The sequence below is a fragment of the Salvelinus alpinus genome, chromosome 2 (assembly GCF_045679555.1).
Source record: "Salvelinus alpinus chromosome 2, SLU_Salpinus.1, whole genome shotgun sequence".
Taxonomy (NCBI): domain Eukaryota; kingdom Metazoa; phylum Chordata; class Actinopteri; order Salmoniformes; family Salmonidae; genus Salvelinus; species Salvelinus alpinus.
Genome location: NC_092087.1, coordinates 111,445,240 through 111,466,231, shown reverse-complemented (window position 1 = coordinate 111,466,231; position 20,992 = coordinate 111,445,240). Strand labels below are relative to the sequence as shown.

Sequence of the window (20,992 nt, the reverse complement as noted above, 5' to 3'; positions counted from 1 at the left end):
CAGCAATTCTCCATAAATCTGCTGTGGATTACCCAGAATCCCGAAATAAATTAATACATATGTGATCATTCAAAAACATAACTGGTTGTGCTTATAGGGAACCAGATCGTGAACACAACTAAGTTACTAAGTCTTTAACCACACTGTATTGTTACACTGGTGAGTAAAAACTCATGCTTCCTACACTAACTTTTTGTCTGAACATTATAATATATATTTTACGTCACACTAGCGTCATTGTCTTAAAGTCGCACATCTCCATCGCAGTCAGAGGTTCAGACTGAGCGTTACCCACTCCAGTCAGCAGATGGCAGTGTGCGATTTTAAGGCAATGCGGTTAGTGTGACGTATAATATAGTGGACGGAACGCAATGCTGTTAGTGTGACGTATAATCTAGTGGACGGAACGCTTCTTTCAACAGCAGCAACAGTTAGTCCGCCACCTCGGTAGCTTGCTAGACAAAATAGCCGAACCAATAAAGCTCTTTAGACGCTTTAGTGTATATTAGCCACTGTGTTTTAAACCCTCGTCTGTCGTCTAGTTAGTAAGTTATATTATTTCATTTCATATTTACGGTGTTGTTGTTATTATTCAGCTGGCGGGCTGGTTAAGTTAGCATTAGCCTAGCTAGCTAACATCTCCGACCATGAGTTCACAAAATTACTCTCTTCCTGGTGAAGAAGAGACGGTCTGCTGGACGGAGAAAGAAGCTCTCATCAAAGAGGAGGAGGAAGAGAAGGATGTTACAATACAAAAACAAGTAGAGGATGAGGCTGTTACCGTGAAAGAAGAAGAGAAAGACGTTACAGTGAAAGAAGAGGCGTTCAGAGTGAAAGAGGAGGAGGGTGTTACAGTAAAAGATGAGGAGGATTCAGTTTTTGAAGTGAAAGCGCAGGATGGGGAGAATACGGTCTCATCGGAAGAAGAGGAGGAAGAAACTGGATATCTGGACCCGATTTCCCAAACGCAATTTAAGGCATCCAGTGGTTCTAAAGATGAACTTAGCCATAAGATGGTTTTGAGAAACCGGGCCGTGATTACCACTGGTAAGTACTGTCTTAAATACAGAGGTACGAACTCTGCAGTTGTTGAACTGATGTTTGGTGTTAAAGGGGAAATCTGCAATTGCTACATCCATATTTTGACTTTTAAATGATTTATTTATAGCCATTGATTTTTGGAGAATATAACACATGCCTCATGAGCTTAGTTCAACTGTTGTACCCCATCAGAACCCAGAATAAGCTTTTTTTACTCCAATGTTTAGAAACAATGTATATCAACAGCCTCAACATGGTTAACTATAATGTTGATATCATGGATGGTCAGTCCTTTCATCCATGGGTCTGTCTATGAATTTGAGAGTAGTTAAATGTCTCCAGGCCCATCATCATCTTATTACCAAAACAGTGGTGGAATGACTGCTTTGTTATTGTTTCAACTTCAGATTGGTTGATTGATGTGTGGCTTTTTTAAAGGGACAACCTAGTATTTAAACAGCAACAAAATGGCTGCCAAGAGACTTGGTTTGGTAAACAGCTGAGGGATGGGGGCTGGAGAAATGTAACCACTCTCAGATTCATAGAGAAAGCTATTGTAGCAACCGTAACCCAACACCTAGCGAACTCGTCAAGAAGTTCAGATATCTTGGCATAACAGTTATAAGGTGTTGGCTTGACAGTCGCTGGACCCAGGTTTGAGTCCAGCTCAGGGCTACCCCCTGAATTCACTACACTATGAATACAAGGACTGGCCATGCATGATGTCATAATGATAGTTTAACCAGATTTTTAGGCTATATATTATATTCTAGAATTCATCCATGATGTCATAGTGATAGTTTAACCAGGTTTCTAGGCTATATAGTATATTCTAGAATTGCCAGTGAAGATTTCCTGTGAAGGCAAATTATTAGAGCTGTTGATAAGTCATTGTATAATATTCAGCCAATTTTTTGTCATGCCTTTACATTAAAGGCAAGACATACCTAGATGCAATTACATTCATGAATTGGTTTGAAACCTTTGTTTTAAACCCTTCTCAAAGTTGGTGCCTTGATGGATTTGTAAAAAATGGTTTATCATGAAACACTGTTTTTTAAATTTATTTAAATGTAACCCTTATTTCAGTTAAGTCAGTTAAGAACAAATTCTTATTTACAATGACTGCCTACACCGGACGATGCTGGGCCAATTGTGCGCCGCCCTATGGGACTCCCAATCACGGCCGGTTGTGATACAGTCTGGATTTGATCCAGGGTGTCTGTAGTGGCGCCTCAAGCACTGAGATGCAGTGTCCGCTGCGCCACTCGGGAGCCCCAAAATCATGTTCTAGTGCTGTCCCCAACTAAAATACATCTTGGTCAACCAAGAGTCATCTGTTCTTTCTACCAATCGCCCAATGTGTTTTTATAAAATCAAATATACGTACTGAACTTGTCTGATGCTTTAAGCATTCTGTTGGATCAAATAATTAAGACACACAAATGACTCGAAGTCATAACCGTCAGCATAACCTGACCAGAGGGAGCCGCTCGTCACTATAACCTGACCAGAGGGAGCCGGTCGTCAACATAACCTGACCAGAGGGAGCCGGTCGTCAACATAACCGGACCAGAGGGAGCCGGTCGTCAACATAACCGAACCAGAGGGAGCCGGTCGTCAACATAACCTGACCAGAGGGAGCCGGTCGTCAACATAACCTGACCAGAGGGAGCCGGTCGTCAACATAACCCGACCAGAGGGAGCCGCTCGTCAACACAACCCGACCAAAACAAAAAGGAGCAAGCAGGTTGATTTCCTCTGTCATTTTGAGCCCACGGCAAGAAGGCACCAGAGCCCACCGTGCTAACAGGTTCCCACTAGATAACACAACCACACAGTTAATGAAAAGCATGAGGTGAAGCTTGAGCTAGATATCAACCTATCGAGCTAGTGTGACCTTCCTGGTCTCTCAAGTCAGTGAGTCAACACAGGAAGGAGCAATGGATGGATAGTTCATTTATTTCCAAAGCTGCAATGATGGGACACACACAGTATGGATGAATGATCAGTAGTGACGGGATATAAATAGCACTCCCACAGCAATTCTCCATTAATCTGCCCTATAATATTCGAACAAAAAAACTATTGAAATGTCTATCAAAGTCATTGTGATCGTATAGTGGATTTAACAATTCCTACTAATTCATAATTTACTATTATAAATGAATCAATTGTTTCCATGTGTCTCATATTCACTACATCATCCATTTTAGTTTCAAAATATATCAAATTAACCTGGAAAATGACTAAATGTCCCCCTCTGGTGGTGAAGAAGTATAACACACCTAAACTAACAAAACTGGGCTAATAAATTGTCTGGTGTTCATGAGTTTATAAAACATATACTTTATACATTTGTCATAAATGACCTGCATTGATGAGACACACAGTGTGGATGAATGATCAGTAGTCGACAGGGTAAAAATAGCACTCCTAAAGAAGATGCATTTTCCAGTTAGATACCAACTTGAAAGAGGGAACTTTAGCATAAAACCCACATGGAAAACTGAGATTTGGCAAATAGCATATAAAGAGAGGCTTATTTGACGCCAAACCAACAACAGTAGTTACTAAAACATAAATTGCTAATGTATTAAAACGTGGATTTTGTGATTTAATGTCAACTTTATATATTTCTATCCTGTGACTATTCAATTTTGAACTCACCCACAGCAATTCTCCATAAATCTGCTGTGGATTACCCAGAATCCCGAAATAAATTAATACATATGTGATCATTCAAAAACATAACTGGTTGTGCTTATAGGGAACCAGATCGTGAACACAACTAAGTTACTAAGTCTTTAACCACACTGTATTGTTACACTGGTGAGTAAAAACTCATGCTTCCTACACTAACTTTTTGTCTGAACATTATAATATATATTTTACGTCACACTAGCGTCATTGTCTTAAAGTCGCACATCTCCATCGCAGTCAGAGGTTCAGACTGAGCGTTACCCACTCCAGTCAGCAGATGGCAGTGTGCGATTTTAAGGCAATGCGGTTAGTGTGACGTATAATATAGTGGACGGAACGCAATGCTGTTAGTGTGACGTATAATCTAGTGGACGGAACGCTTCTTTCAACAGCAGCAACAGTTAGTCCGCCACCTCGGTAGCTTGCTAGACAAAATAGCCGAACCAATAAAGCTCTTTAGACGCTTTAGTGTATATTAGCCACTGTGTTTTAAACCCTCGTCTGTCGTCTAGTTAGTAAGTTATATTATTTCATTTCATATTTACGGTGTTGTTGTTATTATTCAGCTGGCGGGCTGGTTAAGTTAGCATTAGCCTAGCTAGCTAACATCTCCGACCATGAGTTCACAAAATTACTCTCTTCCTGGTGAAGAAGAGACGGTCTGCTGGACGGAGAAAGAAGCTCTCATCAAAGAGGAGGAGGAAGAGAAGGATGTTACAATACAAAAACAAGTAGAGGATGAGGCTGTTACCGTGAAAGAAGAAGAGAAAGACGTTACAGTGAAAGAAGAGGCGTTCAGAGTGAAAGAGGAGGAGGGTGTTACAGTAAAAGATGAGGAGGATTCAGTTTTTGAAGTGAAAGCGCAGGATGGGGAGAATACGGTCTCATCGGAAGAAGAGGAGGAAGAAACTGGATATCTGGACCCGATTTCCCAAACGCAATTTAAGGCATCCAGTGGTTCTAAAGATGAACTTAGCCATAAGATGGTTTTGAGAAACCGGGCCGTGATTACCACTGGTAAGTACTGTCTTAAATACAGAGGTACGAACTCTGCAGTTGTTGAACTGATGTTTGGTGTTAAAGGGGAAATCTGCAATTGCTACATCCATATTTTGACTTTTAAATGATTTATTTATAGCCATTGATTTTTGGAGAATATAACACATGCCTCATGAGCTTAGTTCAACTGTTGTACCCCATCAGAACCCAGAATAAGCTTTTTTTACTCCAATGTTTAGAAACAATGTATATCAACAGCCTCAACATGGTTAACTATAATGTTGATATCATGGATGGTCAGTCCTTTCATCCATGGGTCTGTCTATGAATTTGAGAGTAGTTAAATGTCTCCAGGCCCATCATCATCTTATTACCAAAACAGTGGTGGAATGACTGCTTTGTTATTGTTTCAACTTCAGATTGGTTGATTGATGTGTGGCTTTTTTAAAGGGACAACCTAGTATTTAAACAGCAACAAAATGGCTGCCAAGAGACTTGGTTTGGTAAACAGCTGAGGGATGGGGGCTGGAGAAATGTAACCACTCTCAGATTCATAGAGAAAGCTATTGTAGCAACCGTAACCCAACACCTAGCGAACTCGTCAAGAAGTTCAGACATCTTGGCATAACAGTTATAAGGTGTTGGCTTGACAGTCGCTGGACCCAGGTTTGAGTCCAGCTCAGGGCTACCCCCTGAATTCACTACACTATGAATACAAGGACTGGCCATGCATGATGTCATAATGATAGTTTAACCAGATTTCTAGGCTATATATTATATTCTAGAATTCATCCATGATGTCATAGTGATAGTTTAACCAGGTTTCTAGGCTATATAGTATATTCTAGAATTGCCAGTGAAGATTTCCTGTGAAGGCAAATTATTAGAGCTGTTGATAAGTCATTGTATAATATTCAGCCAATTTTTTGTCATGCCTTTACATTAAAGGCAAGACATACCTAGATGCAATTACATTCATGAATTGGTTTGAAACCTTTGTTTTAAACCCTTCTCAAAGTTGGTGCCTTGATGGATTTGTAAAAAATGGTTTATCATGAAACACTGTTTTTTAAATTTATTTAAATGTAACCCTTATTTCAGTTAAGTCAGTTAAGAACAAATTCTTATTTACAATGACTGCCTACACCGGACGATGCTGGGCCAATTGTGCGCCGCCCTATGGGACTCCCAATCACGGCCGGTTGTGATACAGTCTGGATTTGATCCAGGGTGTCTGTAGTGGCGCCTCAAGCACTGAGATGCAGTGTCCGCTGCGCCACTCGGGAGCCCCAAAATCATGTTCTAGTGCTGTCCCCAACTAAAATACATCTTGGTCAACCAAGAGTCATCTGTTCTTTCTACCAATCGCCCAATGTGTTTTTATAAAATCAAATATACGTACTGAACTTGTCTGATGCTTTAAGCATTCTGTTGGATCAAATAATTAAGACACACAAATGACTCGAAGTCATAACCGTCAGCATAACCTGACCAGAGGGAGCCGCTCGTCACTATAACCTGACCAGAGGGAGCCGGTCGTCAACATAACCTGACCAGAGGGAGCCGGTCGTCAACATAACCGGACCAGAGGGAGCCGGTCGTCAACATAACCGAACCAGAGGGAGCCGGTCGTCAACATAACCTGACCAGAGGGAGCCGGTCGTCAACATAACCTGACCAGAGGGAGCCGGTCGTCAACACAACCCGACCAGAGGGAGCCGCTCGTCAACACAACCCGACCAAAACAAAAAGGAGCAAGCAGGTTGATTTCCTCTGTCATTTTGAGCCCACGGCAAGAAGGCACCAGAGCCCACCGTGCTAACGGGTTCCCTCTAGATAACACAACCACACAGTTAATGAAAAGCATGAGGTGAAGCTTGAGCTAGATATCAACCTATCGAGCTAGTGTGACCTTCCTGGTCTCTCAAGTCAGTGAGTCAACACAGGAAGGAGCAATGGATGGATAGTTCATTTATTTCCAAAGCTGCAATGATGGGACACACACAGTATGGATGAATGATCAGTAGTGACGGGATATAAATAGCACTCCCACAGCAATTCTCCATTAATCTGCCCTATAATATTCGAACAAAAAAACTATTGAAATGTCTATCAAAGTCATTGTGATCGTATAGTGGATTTAACAATTCCTACTAATTCATAATTTACTATTATAAATGAATCAATTGTTTCCATGTGTCTCATATTCACTACATCATCCATTTTAGTTTCAAAATATATCAAATTAACCTGGAAAATGACTAAATGTCCCCCTCTGGTGGTGAAGAAGTATAACACACCTAAACGAACAAAACTGGGCTAATAAATTGTCTGGTGTTCATGTGTTTATAAAACATATACTTTATACATTTGTCATAAATGACCTGCATTGATGAGACACACAGTGTGGATGAATGATCAGTAGTCGACAGGGTAAAAATAGCACTCCTAAAGAAGATGCATTTTCCGGTTAGATACCAACTTGAAAGAGGGAACTTTAGCATAAAACCCACATGGAAAACTGAGATTTGGCAAATAGCATATAAAGAGAGGCTTATTTGACGCCAAACCAACAACAGTAGTTAGTAAAACATAAATTGCTAATGTATGATTTAAAAGGTGGATTTTATGATGTAATGTCAACTTTATATATTTCTATCCCAGGACCACTCAATTTTCTCTATTATTATTAGACTATTCCATTTTGAACTCACCCACAGCAATTCTCCATAAATCTGCTGTGGATTACCCAGAATCCCGAAATAAATTAATACATATGTGATCATTCAAAAACATAACTGGTTGTGCTTATAGGGAACCAGATCGTGAACACAACTAAGTTACTAAGTCTTTAACCACACTGTATTGTTACACTGGTGAGTAAAAACTCATGCTTCCTACACTAACTTTTTGTCTGAACATTATAATATATATTTTACGTCACACTAGCGTCATTGTCTTAAAGTCGCACATCTCCATCGCAGTCAGAGGTTCAGACTGAGCGTTACCCACTCCAGTCAACAGATGGCGGTGTGCGATTTTAAGGCAATGCTGTTAGTGTGACGTATAATATAGTGGACGGAACGCAATGCTGTTAGTGTGCCGTATAATCTAGTGGACGGAACGCTTCTTTCAACAGCAGCAGCAACAGTTATTCAGCCACCTCGGTAGCTTGCTAGACAAGATAGACGAACCAATAAAGCTCTTTGGTGTATATTAGCCACTGTATTTTAAACCCTCGTCTGTCGTCTAGTTAGTTATCCTATTTAATTTCATATTTACGGTGTTGTTGTTATTATTCAGGTGGCGGGCTGGTTAAGTTAGCATTAGCCTAGCTAGCTAACATCTCCGACCATGAGTTCACTAAATTACTCTCTTCCTGCTGAAAAAGAGACGGTCTGCTGGACGGAGAAAGAGGGTCTCATCAAAGAGGAGGAGGAAGAGAAGGATGTTACAATACAAAAACAAGTAGAGGGTGAGGCTGTTACAGGGAAAGAAGAAGAGAAAGACGTTACAGTGAAGGAAGAGGCGTTCAGAGTGAAAGAGGAGGAGGGTGTTACAGTAAAAGATGAGGAGGATTCCGTTTTTGAAGTGAAAGCGGAGGAGGGGGAGTTTACGGTCTCATCGGAAGAAGAGGAGGAGGAAACTGGATATCTGGGCCCGATTTCCCAAACGCAATTTAAGGCATCCAGTGGTTCTAAAGATGAACTTAGCCATAAGATGGTTTTGAGAAACCGGGCCGTGATTACCACTGGTAAGTACTGTCTTAAATACAGAGGTACAAGCTCTGCAGTTGTTGAACTGATGTTTGGTGTTAAAGGGGAAATCTGCAATTGCTACATCCATATTTTGACTTTTAAATTATTTATTTATAGCCATTGATTCTTGAAGAATATTACACATGCCTCATGAGCTTAGTTCAACTGTTGTACCCCATCAGAACCCCAAATAAGTTTTTTTTACTCCATTGTTTAGAAACAATGTAAATCAACAGCCTCAACATGGTTAAAACTATAATGTTGATATCTTGGATGGTCAGTCCTTGCATCCATAGGTCTGTCTATGAATTTGAGAGTAGTTACATGTCTCCAGGCCCATCATCATCTTATTACCAAAACAGTGGTGGAAAGACTGCTTTGTTATTGTTTCAACTGCAGATTGGTTGATTGATGTGTGGCTTTTTTAAAGGGACAACCTAGTATTTAAACAGCAACAAAATGGCTGCCCAGAGACTTGGTTTGGTAAACATCTGAGGGATGGGGTCTGGAGAAATGTAACCACTCTCAAATTCATAGAGAAAGCTATTGTAGCAACCGTAACCCAACACCTAGCGAACTCGTCAAGAAGTTCAGACATCTTGGCATAACAGTTATAAGGTGTTGGCTTGACAGTCGCTGGACCCAGGTTTGAGTCCAGCTCAGGGCTACCCCCTGAATTCACTACACTATGAATACAAGGACTGGCCATCCATGATGTCATAATGATAGTTTAACCAGGTTTCTAGGCTATATAGTATATTCTAGAATTCATCCATGACGTCATAATGATAGTTTAACCAGGTTTCTAGGATATATAGTATATTCTAGAATTCATCCATGATGTCATAATGATAGTTAACCAGGTTTCTAGGCTATATAGTATATTCTAGAATTCATCCATGACGTCATAATGATAGTTTAACCAGGTTTCTAGGATATATAGTATATTCTAGAATTCATCCATGATGTCATAATGATAGTTTAACCAGGTTTCTAGGCTATATAGTATATTCTAGAATTCATCCATGACGTCATAATGATAGTTTAACCAGGTTTTTAGGATATATAGTATATTCTAGAATTCATCCATGATGTCATAGTGATAGTTTAACCAGGTTTCTAGGATATATAGTACATTCTAGAATTCATCCATGATGTCATAATGATAGTTTAACCAGGTTTCTAGGATATATAGTATATTCTAGAATTCATCCATGATGTCATAATGATAGTTTAACCAGGTTTCTGGGATATATAGTATATTCTAGAATTCATCCATCATGTCATAATGATAGTTTAACCAGGTTTCTAGGCTATATAGTATATTCTAGAATTCATCCATGATGTCATAGTGATAGTTTAACCAGGTTTCTAGGATATATAGTATATTTTAGAATTCATCCATGATGTCATAATGATAGTTTAACCAGGTTTCTAGGATATATAGTATATTCTAGAATTCATCCATCATGTCATAATGATAGTTTAACCAGGTTTCTAGGCTATATAGTACATTCTAGAATTGCCAGTGAAGATTTCCTGTGGAGGCAAATTATTAGAGCTGTTGATAAGTCATTGTATAATATTCAGCCAATTTTTTTTTCATGCCCTTACATTAAAGGCAAGACATACCTAGATTCAATTACATTCATGAATTGGTTTGAAACCTTTGTTTTAAACCCTTCTCAAAGTTGGTGCCTTGACGGATTTGTAAAAAATGGTTTGTCATGAATCACTATTTATTTATTTAAATGTAACCTTTATTTAACTAGGCAAGTCAGTTAAGAACAAATTCTTATTTACAATGACTGCCTAACCCGGACGACGCTGGGCCAATTGTGCGCCGCCCAGTCAACAAAATAACAGTATAATAATAAATAAGACACACAAATGACTAGAGTGAGCTAGTCGTCAACATAACCCGACCAGAGGGAGCCGCTCGTCAACATAACCCGACCAGAGGGAGCCGGTCGTCAACACAACCCGACCAGAGGGAGCCGGTCGTCAACACAACCCGACCAGAGGGAGCCGGTCGTCAACACAACCCGACCAGAGGGAGCCGGTCGTCAACACAACCCGACCAGAGGGAGCCGGTCGTCAACACAACCCGACCAGAGGGAGCCGGTCGTCAACACAACCCGACCAGAGGGAGCCGGTCGTCAACACAACCCGACCAGAGGGAGCCGGTCGTCAACACAACCCGACCAGAGGGAGCCGGTCGTCAACACAACCCGACCAGAGGGAGCCGGTCGTCAACACAACCCGACCAGAGGGAGCCACTCGTCAACACAACCCGACCAGAGGGAGCCCCCCGCCCCCCTCTGCTGCTGGACTTCGTAAATTCTGCCGTTCTGCTCCCTAAGGTTTCAGTAATAGACTAATAGACTACAGATAGACTAATAGACTAGTAATAGACTGCACCAGCAGTCTGCAACCTTTTCCAGTTGGAGTGCCAATTTATCTGACCATTTCTGCTAATCTGTGTGCCAGTTATGATTTTCATATGCACATTTTCGTGGAACAGTTACTATTATAAATTAAATTAATCTCAAAATTATTGTCTGTGATTAATATACATTCTATCTAAATCTAAATGAAAATTATAGATATCTAAAAGTAACTTTTATTGCCAACTATGTAAAAAAATAGCCTACATAAAGCCAACAAATAAAAACATTGCCTTCTGCAGGTAGAAAATATCCTGATAAAAATAAATATCCTAGAAATCACATTGGCGGCACATGGCCTGTCTACAACAAGCTTGAAACATTGTATCAACTATCAACTGGGTCAGAGAAACTCAGATAGCAAGCTTGCAACATTGTATAAAATATTCTAGACCCTCAGTTTTCTGCTCCAGTGATTTCTGGACAGACACAGCTGTAGGCTATTTGTGCAAAGGATAAGAAGTAATCAGGTATTTTATGACATTTCCACTGGATCAGAGCATTACATTTTTCCCTTTTCTGCTGAGTGGTTATCGAAAGGGTGAGCTGGAAATAATTTACAAAAATACTTTGAGGAACTATTGTCATTCGTAATGGATTCTAATAAGACTTTGTTTACTTGCTGTTTGGAGGTGAAGAAAAAGTTACTTTGAGAAGCTCCACAACTCATTAGTGGTTCAGCGTTAAGACAATGAGAAATACTATCAGACATCCCCAAATGGGCACATTTATAGGCCTACATTAGTGTGCCGGCCAGGTAGACTAGTCCTACTTCTATATGTGTAATCAGGTAGACTAGTCCTACTTCTATATGTGTAATCAGGTAGACTAGTCCTACTTCTATATGTGTAATCAGGTAGACTAGTCCTACTTCTATATGTGTAATCAGGTAGACTAGTCCTACTTCTATATGTGTAATCAGGTAGACTAGTCCTACTTCTATATGTGTAATCAGGTAGACTAGTCCTACTTCTATATGTGTAATCAGGTAGACTAGTCCTACTTCTATATGTGTAACCAGGTAGACTAGTCCTACTTCTATATGTGTAACCAGGTAGACTAGTCCTACTTCTATATGTGTAACCAGGTAGACTAGTCCTACTTCTATATGTGTAATCAGGTAGACTAGTCCTACTTCTATATGTGTAACCAGGTAGACTAGTTCTACTACTATATGTGTAACCAGGTAGACTAGTCCTACTTCTATATGTGTAACCAGGTAGACTAGTCCTAGTTCTATATGTGTTGTCAGGTAGACTAGTCCTACTTCTATATGTGTAACCAGGTAGACTAGTCCTACTTCTATATGTGTAACCAGGTAGACTAGTCCTACTTCTATATGTGTAACCAGGTAGACTAGTCCTACTTCTATATGTGTAACCAGGTAAACTAGTCCTAGTTCTATATGTGTAACCAGGTAGACTAGTCCTACTTCTATATGTGTAACCAGGTAGACTAGTCCTACTTCTATATGTGTAATCAGGTAGACTAGTCCTACTTCTATATGTGTAACCAGGTAGACTAGTCCTACTTCTATATGTGTTGTCAGGTAGACTAGTCCTACTTCTATATGTGTAACCAGGTAGACTAGTCCTACTTCTATATGTGTAACCAGGTAGACTAGTCCTAGTTCTATATGTGTAACCAGGTAGACTAGTCCTACTTCTATATGTGTAATCAGGTGTGCGTCCTTACTCAACATTGACAGGAGTGTTTCAAACAAAAGACAATTAATAAATTGACAAAACTGACGCATCTTGTAGGATCAGGTCTGGGTGGTCTGCCAGGGGCCGTTTCATTTAGTGTCCGTTTGGTTCGGCATGGGGAATGATTTTATTTCCCCATAGTATGTTGTCCCGAAGTTGACCGACTGAAAGGGAGTGTACCTTTATGACTATATTTTACTGTTCCCTGAAGGAGGGAAACGAGGTGCAACACCTGTTTGTCCCCGCCCCTTTCCTGGGTCGGTGAAGAGCGGTATTAAATTGAATATGACCTAAGGCTCGTATTTCTGTGTGTATTATATTATAATTAAGTCTATGATTTGATATTTGAAAGAGCAGTCTAACTGGGCGGTGGTAGGCAGCAGCAGGCTGGGCGGCAGGGTAGCCTAGTGGTTAGAGCGTTGGACTAGTAACCGAAAGGTTGCAAGTTCAAATCCCCGAGCTGACAAGGTACAAATCTGTCGTTCTACCCCTGAACAGGCAGTTAACCCACTGTTCCTAGGCTGCCATTGAAAATACGAATTTGTTCTTAACTGACTTGCCTAGTAAAATAAAGGTACAAAAATATTAAATAAAGAAATAAAAATGTTCATGAAATACAAATGGTATAGAGAGAAATAGTTATATGTTAAAAGCTTTTTTTTACGTAAGTGTTTTTTTAAAGTGTTGTTGTTAGGTGATGTTATGGGTCCTACAGTAGGTCTATGTTGTTGTTATGGGTCCTACAGTAGGTCTATGTTGTTGTTATGGGTCCTACAGTAGGTCTATGTTGTTGTTATGGGTCCTACAGTAGGTCTATGTTGTTGTTATGGGTCCTACAGTAGGTCTATGTTGTTGTTATGGGTCCTACAGTAGGTCTATGTTATTGTTAGGTGAAGTTATGGGTCCTACAGTAGGTCTATGTTATTGTTATGGGTCCTACAGTAGGTCTATGTTGTTGTTAGGTGAAGTTATGGGTCCTACAGTAGGTCTATGTTGTTGTTAGGTGAAGTTATGGGTCCTACAGTAGGTCTATGTTGTTGTTAGGTGAAGTTATGGGTCCTACAGTAGGTCTATGTTGTTGTTAGGTGAAGTTATGGGTCCTACAGTAGGTCTATGTTGTTGTTATGGGTCCTACAGTAGGTCTATGTTGTTGTTAGGTGAAGTTATGGGTCCTACAGTAGGTCTATGTTGTTGTTATGGGTCCTACAGTAGGTCTATGTTGTTGTTAGGTGAAGTTATGGGTCCTACAGTAGGTCTATCTTGTTTTTAGGTGAAGTTATGGGTCCTACAGTAGGTCTATGTTGTTGTTAGGTGAAGTTATGGGTCCTACAGTAGGTCTATCTTGTTTTTAGGTGAAGTTATGGGCCAATTTGTTTAACACTTAATGTACAAACCCTCAGTTTCAGGCTGATAGAAAAGCTAGCTAAAGAGCATTTTACTGGTTGAAGTGTTTTTAAAGTTTAAAGACAAAAACACAAACATATTAAGCAGGTGATTCAAGCGAGCCTTACATTTATAATCCAATATTAGTGTGAAATGCACTCATATTCAACCTGTAAATGGAGGCTATTATTGCTGTCAGCCTATGAGAACTCCCCTGAGTTTTCCCCCACGGTGGTGAATTAGTAAATAGACACAGAGCTTAATGTGAGTTTCCTTCAGTAGCACTCCTGATCTTGTGCTGTAATATTCAGAATACATTGTGAAAAACTAAAATCTTCGCTTACCATTTTGGCTCCAGGCAGAAATACTACATCCTCATTAGCAGGGAGGAGTTTCTGCAATCAAATTGTGTGTGCATTGACCTCGTGCCGCAATTTTATCAAACACCGAAAAGGGCCTACATTGGAGACCAATAGTTGTCTGGCACACTGCTTAGGATTTCAACAACATGAATAACGTATTTCTAGTTACCACTAATGTGAAAACAAGACAAAATATGACTTGTTACTAACTTGACTGTCTTAATTGTGAAATATAACAGACGTACATTGTTGCACAACATCATGGGCATCACCTTTTACCTCAAATAAACAGTGGATTTCTGCTGTTGTGGGCCTTTTAACCATCTGTCTGACTTTGTCGTTCACACAGGTGAGAGACGGGACAATCGTGGATCCTCTGGGGAGCCTCAACAACATCCTGATGCTGACGAGGCAGAGAAGAGTCTCTCCACATCACAACTCCTCCAGAAACACCAGCAGAGACCCACAGGGAAGAAATCTAACTGCTGCTCTGACTGTGGGAAAAGATTCAACTCTTCAGTAAAACTTAAAATACACCAGAGAACACACAAAGGAGAGAAATATTTTAGCTGTAATCAATGTGGGAAGAGTTTTACTACATCTGGCTCTCTGACTTTACACCAGAGAATACACACAGGAGAGAAACCTTATAGCTGTGATCAATGTGGGAAGAGTTTTACCACATCTGGTCATCTGACTTTACACCGGAGAACACACACAGGAGAGAAACCTTATAGCTGTGGTCAATGTGGGAAGAGTTTTGGTCAAGCTAGCCAGCTGACAGTACACCAGAGAACACACACAGGAGAGAAATCTTATAGCTGTGGTCAATGTGGGAAGAGTTTTGGTCAATCTATCAATCTGAAAGTGCACCAGAGAAGACACATAGGAGAGAAACTCTATAGTTGTGATCATTGTGGGAAGAGATTTGTTACATCTGACCAGCTGACAGTACACCAGAGAATACACACAGGAGAGAAACCTTATAGCTGTGATCAATGTGGGAAGAGTTTTACTACATCTGGCTCTCTGACTTTACACCGGAGAACACACACAGAAGAGAAACCTTATGGCTGTGGTCAATGTGGAAAGAGTTTTGGTCAATCTAGCCAGCTGACATTACACCAGAGAACACACACAGGAGAGAAACCTTTTAGCTGTGGTCAATCTAGCCAGCTGACATTACACCAGAGAACACACACAGGAGAAAAATCTTGTAGCTGTGATCAATGTGGGAAGAGATACTCTAGTAAAAGATCTCTGATCAAACATCAGAAAATACATGAAGGAGTTTTTTCATGATATCAATTAAATAATTAAATAATGTCACAATGTAGATTATTTTTACATTGTAGTAGGAGTATTTTAATGAATGTCAATGTAGAACCCTAAATGTTTGCCCCCTGTTCAGTTGATTTTACCCTCAGGGAAAAAATCCAGGCTCTGAATTGAAAGAGTTACTATTTATGTGATTTAACAAAAAGTGACTAACAAAAAAGAGTTGTGTTACACTTACCACGTTGGTGACCCACTGTAATCACAATGTAGCTAGCTGTTTACCATGTTGGTGACCCACTGTAATCACAATGTAGCTAGCTGTTTACCACGTTGGTGACCCACTGGAATCACAATGTAGCTAGCTGTTTACCACGTTGGTGACCCACTGGAATCACAATGTAGCTAGCTGTTTACCCCGTTGGTGACCCACTGGAATCACAATGTAGCTAGCTGTTTACCACGTTGGTGACCCACTGGAATCACAATGTAGCTAGCTGTTTACCACGTTGGTGACCCACTGGAATCACAATGTAGCTAGCTGTTTACCACGTTGGTGACCCACTGGAATCACAATGTAGCTAGCTGTTTACCACGTTGGTGACCCACTGGAATCACAATGTAGCTAGCTGTTTACCACGTTGGTGACCCACTGGAATCACAATGTAGCTAGCTGTTTACCCCGTTGGTGACCCACTGGAATCACAATGTAGCTAGCTGTTTACCACGTTGGTGACCCACTGGAATCACAATGTAGCTAGCTGTTTACCACGTTGGTGACCCACTGGAATCACAATGTAGCTAGCTGTTTACCACGTTGGTGACCCACTGGAATCACAATGTAGCTAGCTGTTTACCACGTTGGTGACCCACTGGAATCAAAATGAAACAAAATGTTTAGGTTTTCAATATATCCCAAACTGTTTCTGCATATTGGTTATTGATTTGGACACGTTAAAACTGTGTTTTGACATTGCACTATTCCCATTTAGCAAAATGTCATTCAAAAGACGTTGAAAATAAGACTATGCCCGAAGTCCAATATATGTTCGGTTGTAGTTGAAAGTGAAAGTTGAAAAGGTCTTTTCAGGTCGTTTTTTCAATGACTTGAAAACAGCTTAATTTCAACATACTTGCAGCTTATACACCTATAATCACTTTTTATTAACAATCCTACATCACTCCAGTATTTCTTTACAACATTCAAGTGCTAATTGTCTTTATTCCACTACTGAAGAAGCATGACTCAAATCACCTCATATATTCAAACATTCAGCCTGACAAAATATATATGTTTTATTATTCCATGCCTCACTATTAAGTTAATTATTGCCAATACATATTAACAAAGGGGTGTACATTTGGTTTTGTTATTTCATATTTACAATTATGTAGCATTTAGTAATCATAGTTATTCATGCAACCAACTTGACATTTTTGGGTACAATTATATTGACATTGTTACCCTGCTTTTATAACCAACAACATGCCTATCTAGTGAACCCTGAAAAGAGAGAAGCTCCGCAGTGAGGTGGAAAGTTACTATGGATATTGCAGGAGTTTCGTCTTGAAATCAGACATGTCTGTGTTAAGGACAACTTGGTTGCTGATTATACCAAGGGTGGGCAGTCAAATAGATTTGTGTTTTGCATTTAGCCAGTGAGTTACCATGATCACAATTTATTTTGACACGTTTTTCTGTGTTGGATATTAGTTTTATCTCTTATTCTTTTCTGTATATTTTTTTTAAACTGCACTGTTAGGGGCTCGTAAGGAAGCATTCCAGTGTTGTATCCGGCACATGTGACTAATACTATTTGATTTGAGTTTTGTTTGGGCTCGTTCCAAGGGGACGAGAGTTCTAGAAGCTAGTGAGTTTTAGGAAGACAGGGAGTTCTAGAAGCTAGTGAGTTTTAGGATTCTATGGAAAGAAAAAGGATAAAAAAAATTATACGATTGCATATTATTATTTAGACATACGTGTTTTTAATTGTTGACAGCCAGTAGACACTATGTTTATGTTGTAGAAGGTGAAGCATTGTAGATGATTATGTGAAATGGAAGTTGTAGAGATACTCTGAATGATTGGCTATGAAAAGCCAACTGACATTTACTCCTGAGGTGCTGACCTGTTGCACCTTCGACAACCACTGTGATTATTATTATTTGACCCTGCTGGTCATCTATGAACATTTGAACATCTTGGCCATGTTCTGTTATAATCTCCACCCGGCACAGCCAGAAGAGGACTGGCCACCCCTCAGAGCCTGATTCCTCTCTAGGTTTCTTCCTAGGTTCTTGTCTTTCTAGGGAGTTTTTCCTAGTCACCGTGCTTCTACACCTGCATTGCTTGCTGTTTGGGGTTTTAGGCTGGGTTTCTGTACAGCACTCTGTGACATCAGCTGATGTAAGAAGGGCTTTATAAATACATTTGATTGATTGATTGATTGATTGTACAACTGAATGCATTCAACTGAAATGTGTCTTGGGTGCACTGATTGGTGTCACCTCGTTAGTCAGTATGTGTTACACCTGTGCTGGCTTGTCCATCTCGTTAGTGGGAAGGTGTTTCACCTGAGCTGGTCCAGGTTCTATTTAAGAGTGTCTGTCCCAGTGCTCCAGTTGTCTTGATAGACGTGGAGAGTCAACACCTTTAGTTGCTCCACCTTTTTTGTTTGCTTCCTGTCTTTAAGTTTGGTGTGGGTTTTTCTTTTGTTTTCCTCTTCTTGGGCAGATTTAGTGGGTCTCATGGTGGGTGTCTTTTAGGTCCCAGTTGTTGTTGATAGTCAACTTTCAGTGGACACCCCCATAGTGTCTTTCAGAGCCCCTCCTAAAAAAAATTGTTTTTGGGTTGGGTTGGATATAGCATCATATTTTTTATATTTTAATCAGTCGTTTCCTTAATTCAGTTGTTATTCTTCTGTTTTTTATCCTGTTATGTTTGTTGTGTACTAAATACTTCTGTTTATTTTCTTAGTTTTTTCCTGTGAAGCCATTGTGTTGCATCCATGTCTGACATGTGCTGTATAAATAAAGCTTGATTTGAAAATATCAACAGACTCTTGGTCCATCTTAGTATGAAAAACAGCATCACTTTTCCAGCCTGCTGAAGGGGCACCAGAGAACACACACAGGAGAGAAACCGTATAGCTGTGATCAATGTGGTAAGAGTGTTGGTCAATCTAGCCAGCTGACATTACACCAGGGAAAACACACAGGACAGAAACCGTATAGCTGTGGTCAATGTGGGAAGAGTTTTGGTCAATCTAGCCAGCTGACATTACACCAGAGGTAAACACCACCCCCGGCTCTACCAGGGGCTTGAGGTGGTCTCCCACAGCTCTGCTTGTGTCATGTTCTGTGGCCTTGCTGTTCCATTTCTTGACTGCCCCTGCAACACAGAAAGAAACACATTTAGTCATATTATATAAAACACTCAAAGTAATGGATATGGAGCATCTATGGTCTCAGTTAAACCTGGCACCTGAATGTGATTTCTGTCATCCGATCACACTAAGCTCCATTAGGTTCAGATCCAACAGGATGGGCCTTTGACAGTCTGGACGCAGTCAAGCCACTGAATATAAATAAGCAACGTAAAGAGGTGGGGTGAATGAGTGGGGAAAAGTACATTCGACACAAATGACATTCATAATAGCAAAGAACAAATGTGTGTGCCTAAGGGGAAATTAACTTTCATACAGCCAAAAGGGGTGAGAAATTACACTCAATATCAGTGGACAATTTGCACTAATGTAAATTAACATAGATGATGGAACATATTCCCTTTTGTTTACGTGATGAACCGCTAAGGGGACATAAATATTTACCATCTAAACCATGTGTGACCTCTCACCTCTCTGGCTGTAGAAGTGTTCTTCCTAACCAGTCCCTCAACAGCTCTCTGACTGAGCTCCACCCTCACTGGGTCTTCAGAGGAGAGGAAGGCTGAGGAGGGATGGAAGGATGAATGGATCAGTCAGTCAATAAAGTGTAGAGCTGCTTTCTATGCTGTCTGACAAAATCACTATTTTAGTAGTTCATTAAAGTAAATAAGGCTTTATGACTGCTGAATACCAAATATCAATCACTTAGATCATGTATTTTCAGGTAGAGATACATCTTTGGGATGTCCCGAGCCCATTAAAGTTGACATTTAAAATGGTTAAGGTTAGGGGTTAGGATTGGGATGTCCCAAGGATACCAGATTGCAATGACCATTGTGCATTCTTCGGTCTCTCTTACATAGCAGGTGTAAAAGAAACACAGACAAGGCAATGGATTATGGTCATTGTAGTTAATTACGTTTTATGCGCTAAACTATGTAGAATAGTCCTGTTGGAAACTACAACTCCCTACTACATCACACAGTTCAGTCTGGATCTGATTTATCTCCAGACTAGCTCTAGACACACCCTCTAGACAGACAGGCCAAAGACGCTTGCTTGCCCCAATTCGGGGAACCATTGATCTACTTCAGAGGAACTGTGTCTAGAGTGATTTCCTGTTGTTTTGACACCTCACTGTAAAACTAGAATAACTAGCTGTTGCTACAGAACGAGACGACCAATTCCCAGTTAGTCTGTGTCTCGTTCTCCACACACGGACACACATCAAGATCACGTGTTTTCTATATGCACAAGATAGTTTGACTATATAAGGCTTCTGAACTCCTTGTGTCATCGAGCTCTCGGCCTTCCACCTCAGAGTGTAGGGCTGACCAGCTACATTATTGCAATTCTTATCAAATAAAGGTTGATTGTTTGAAGAAATGACAAAGTCTCTCCTGATTGGTTAGAATTTCCACCACAATGTGCAGTAGGCTTTTTCAATACCAACAATGATAGACCAGACTGAGTACAAAATGAATGACTGACATCAGTTCACCGTCTCACCTCATACTGTATTGGAGCAGCAGCTGACTGCCCGGTTCAACATCAGTTCACCGTCTCACCTCATACTGTATTGGAGCAGCAGCAGCTGACTGCCCAGTTCAACATCAGTTCACCGTCTCACCTCATACTGTATTGGAGCAGCAGCAGCTGACTGCCCGGTTCAACATCAGTTCACCATCTCACCTCATACTGTATTGGAGCAGCAGCAGCTGACTGCCCAGTTCAACATCAGTTCACCGTCTCACCTCATACTGTATTGGAGCAGCAGCAGCTGACTGCCCGGTTCAACATCAGTTCACCATCTCACCTCATACTGTATTGGAGCAGCAGCAGCTGACTGCCCAGTTCAACATCAGTTCACCGTCTCACCTCATACTGTATTGGAGCAGCAGCAGCTGACTGCCCAGTTCAACATCAGTTCAC

At 40.5% G+C, this 20,992-nt stretch overlaps 1 protein-coding gene across 1 annotated transcript; it reads left to right on the top strand.

Annotated features, from left to right (window-relative positions):
- The first annotated feature begins 7,672 nt into the window (after positions 1-7,672).
- On the top strand, positions 7,673-18,725 carry LOC139548751 (zinc finger protein 180-like). The gene is made up of 2 exons (XM_071358549.1): positions 7,673-8,497; positions 14,749-18,725. Exons 1-2 carry the CDS (start codon positions 8,098-8,100, stop codon positions 15,699-15,701), a joined length of 1,353 nt encoding a protein of 450 aa, XP_071214650.1. The 5' UTR covers positions 7,673-8,097; the 3' UTR covers positions 15,702-18,725.
- Positions 18,726-20,992: the final 2,267 nt, after the last annotated feature.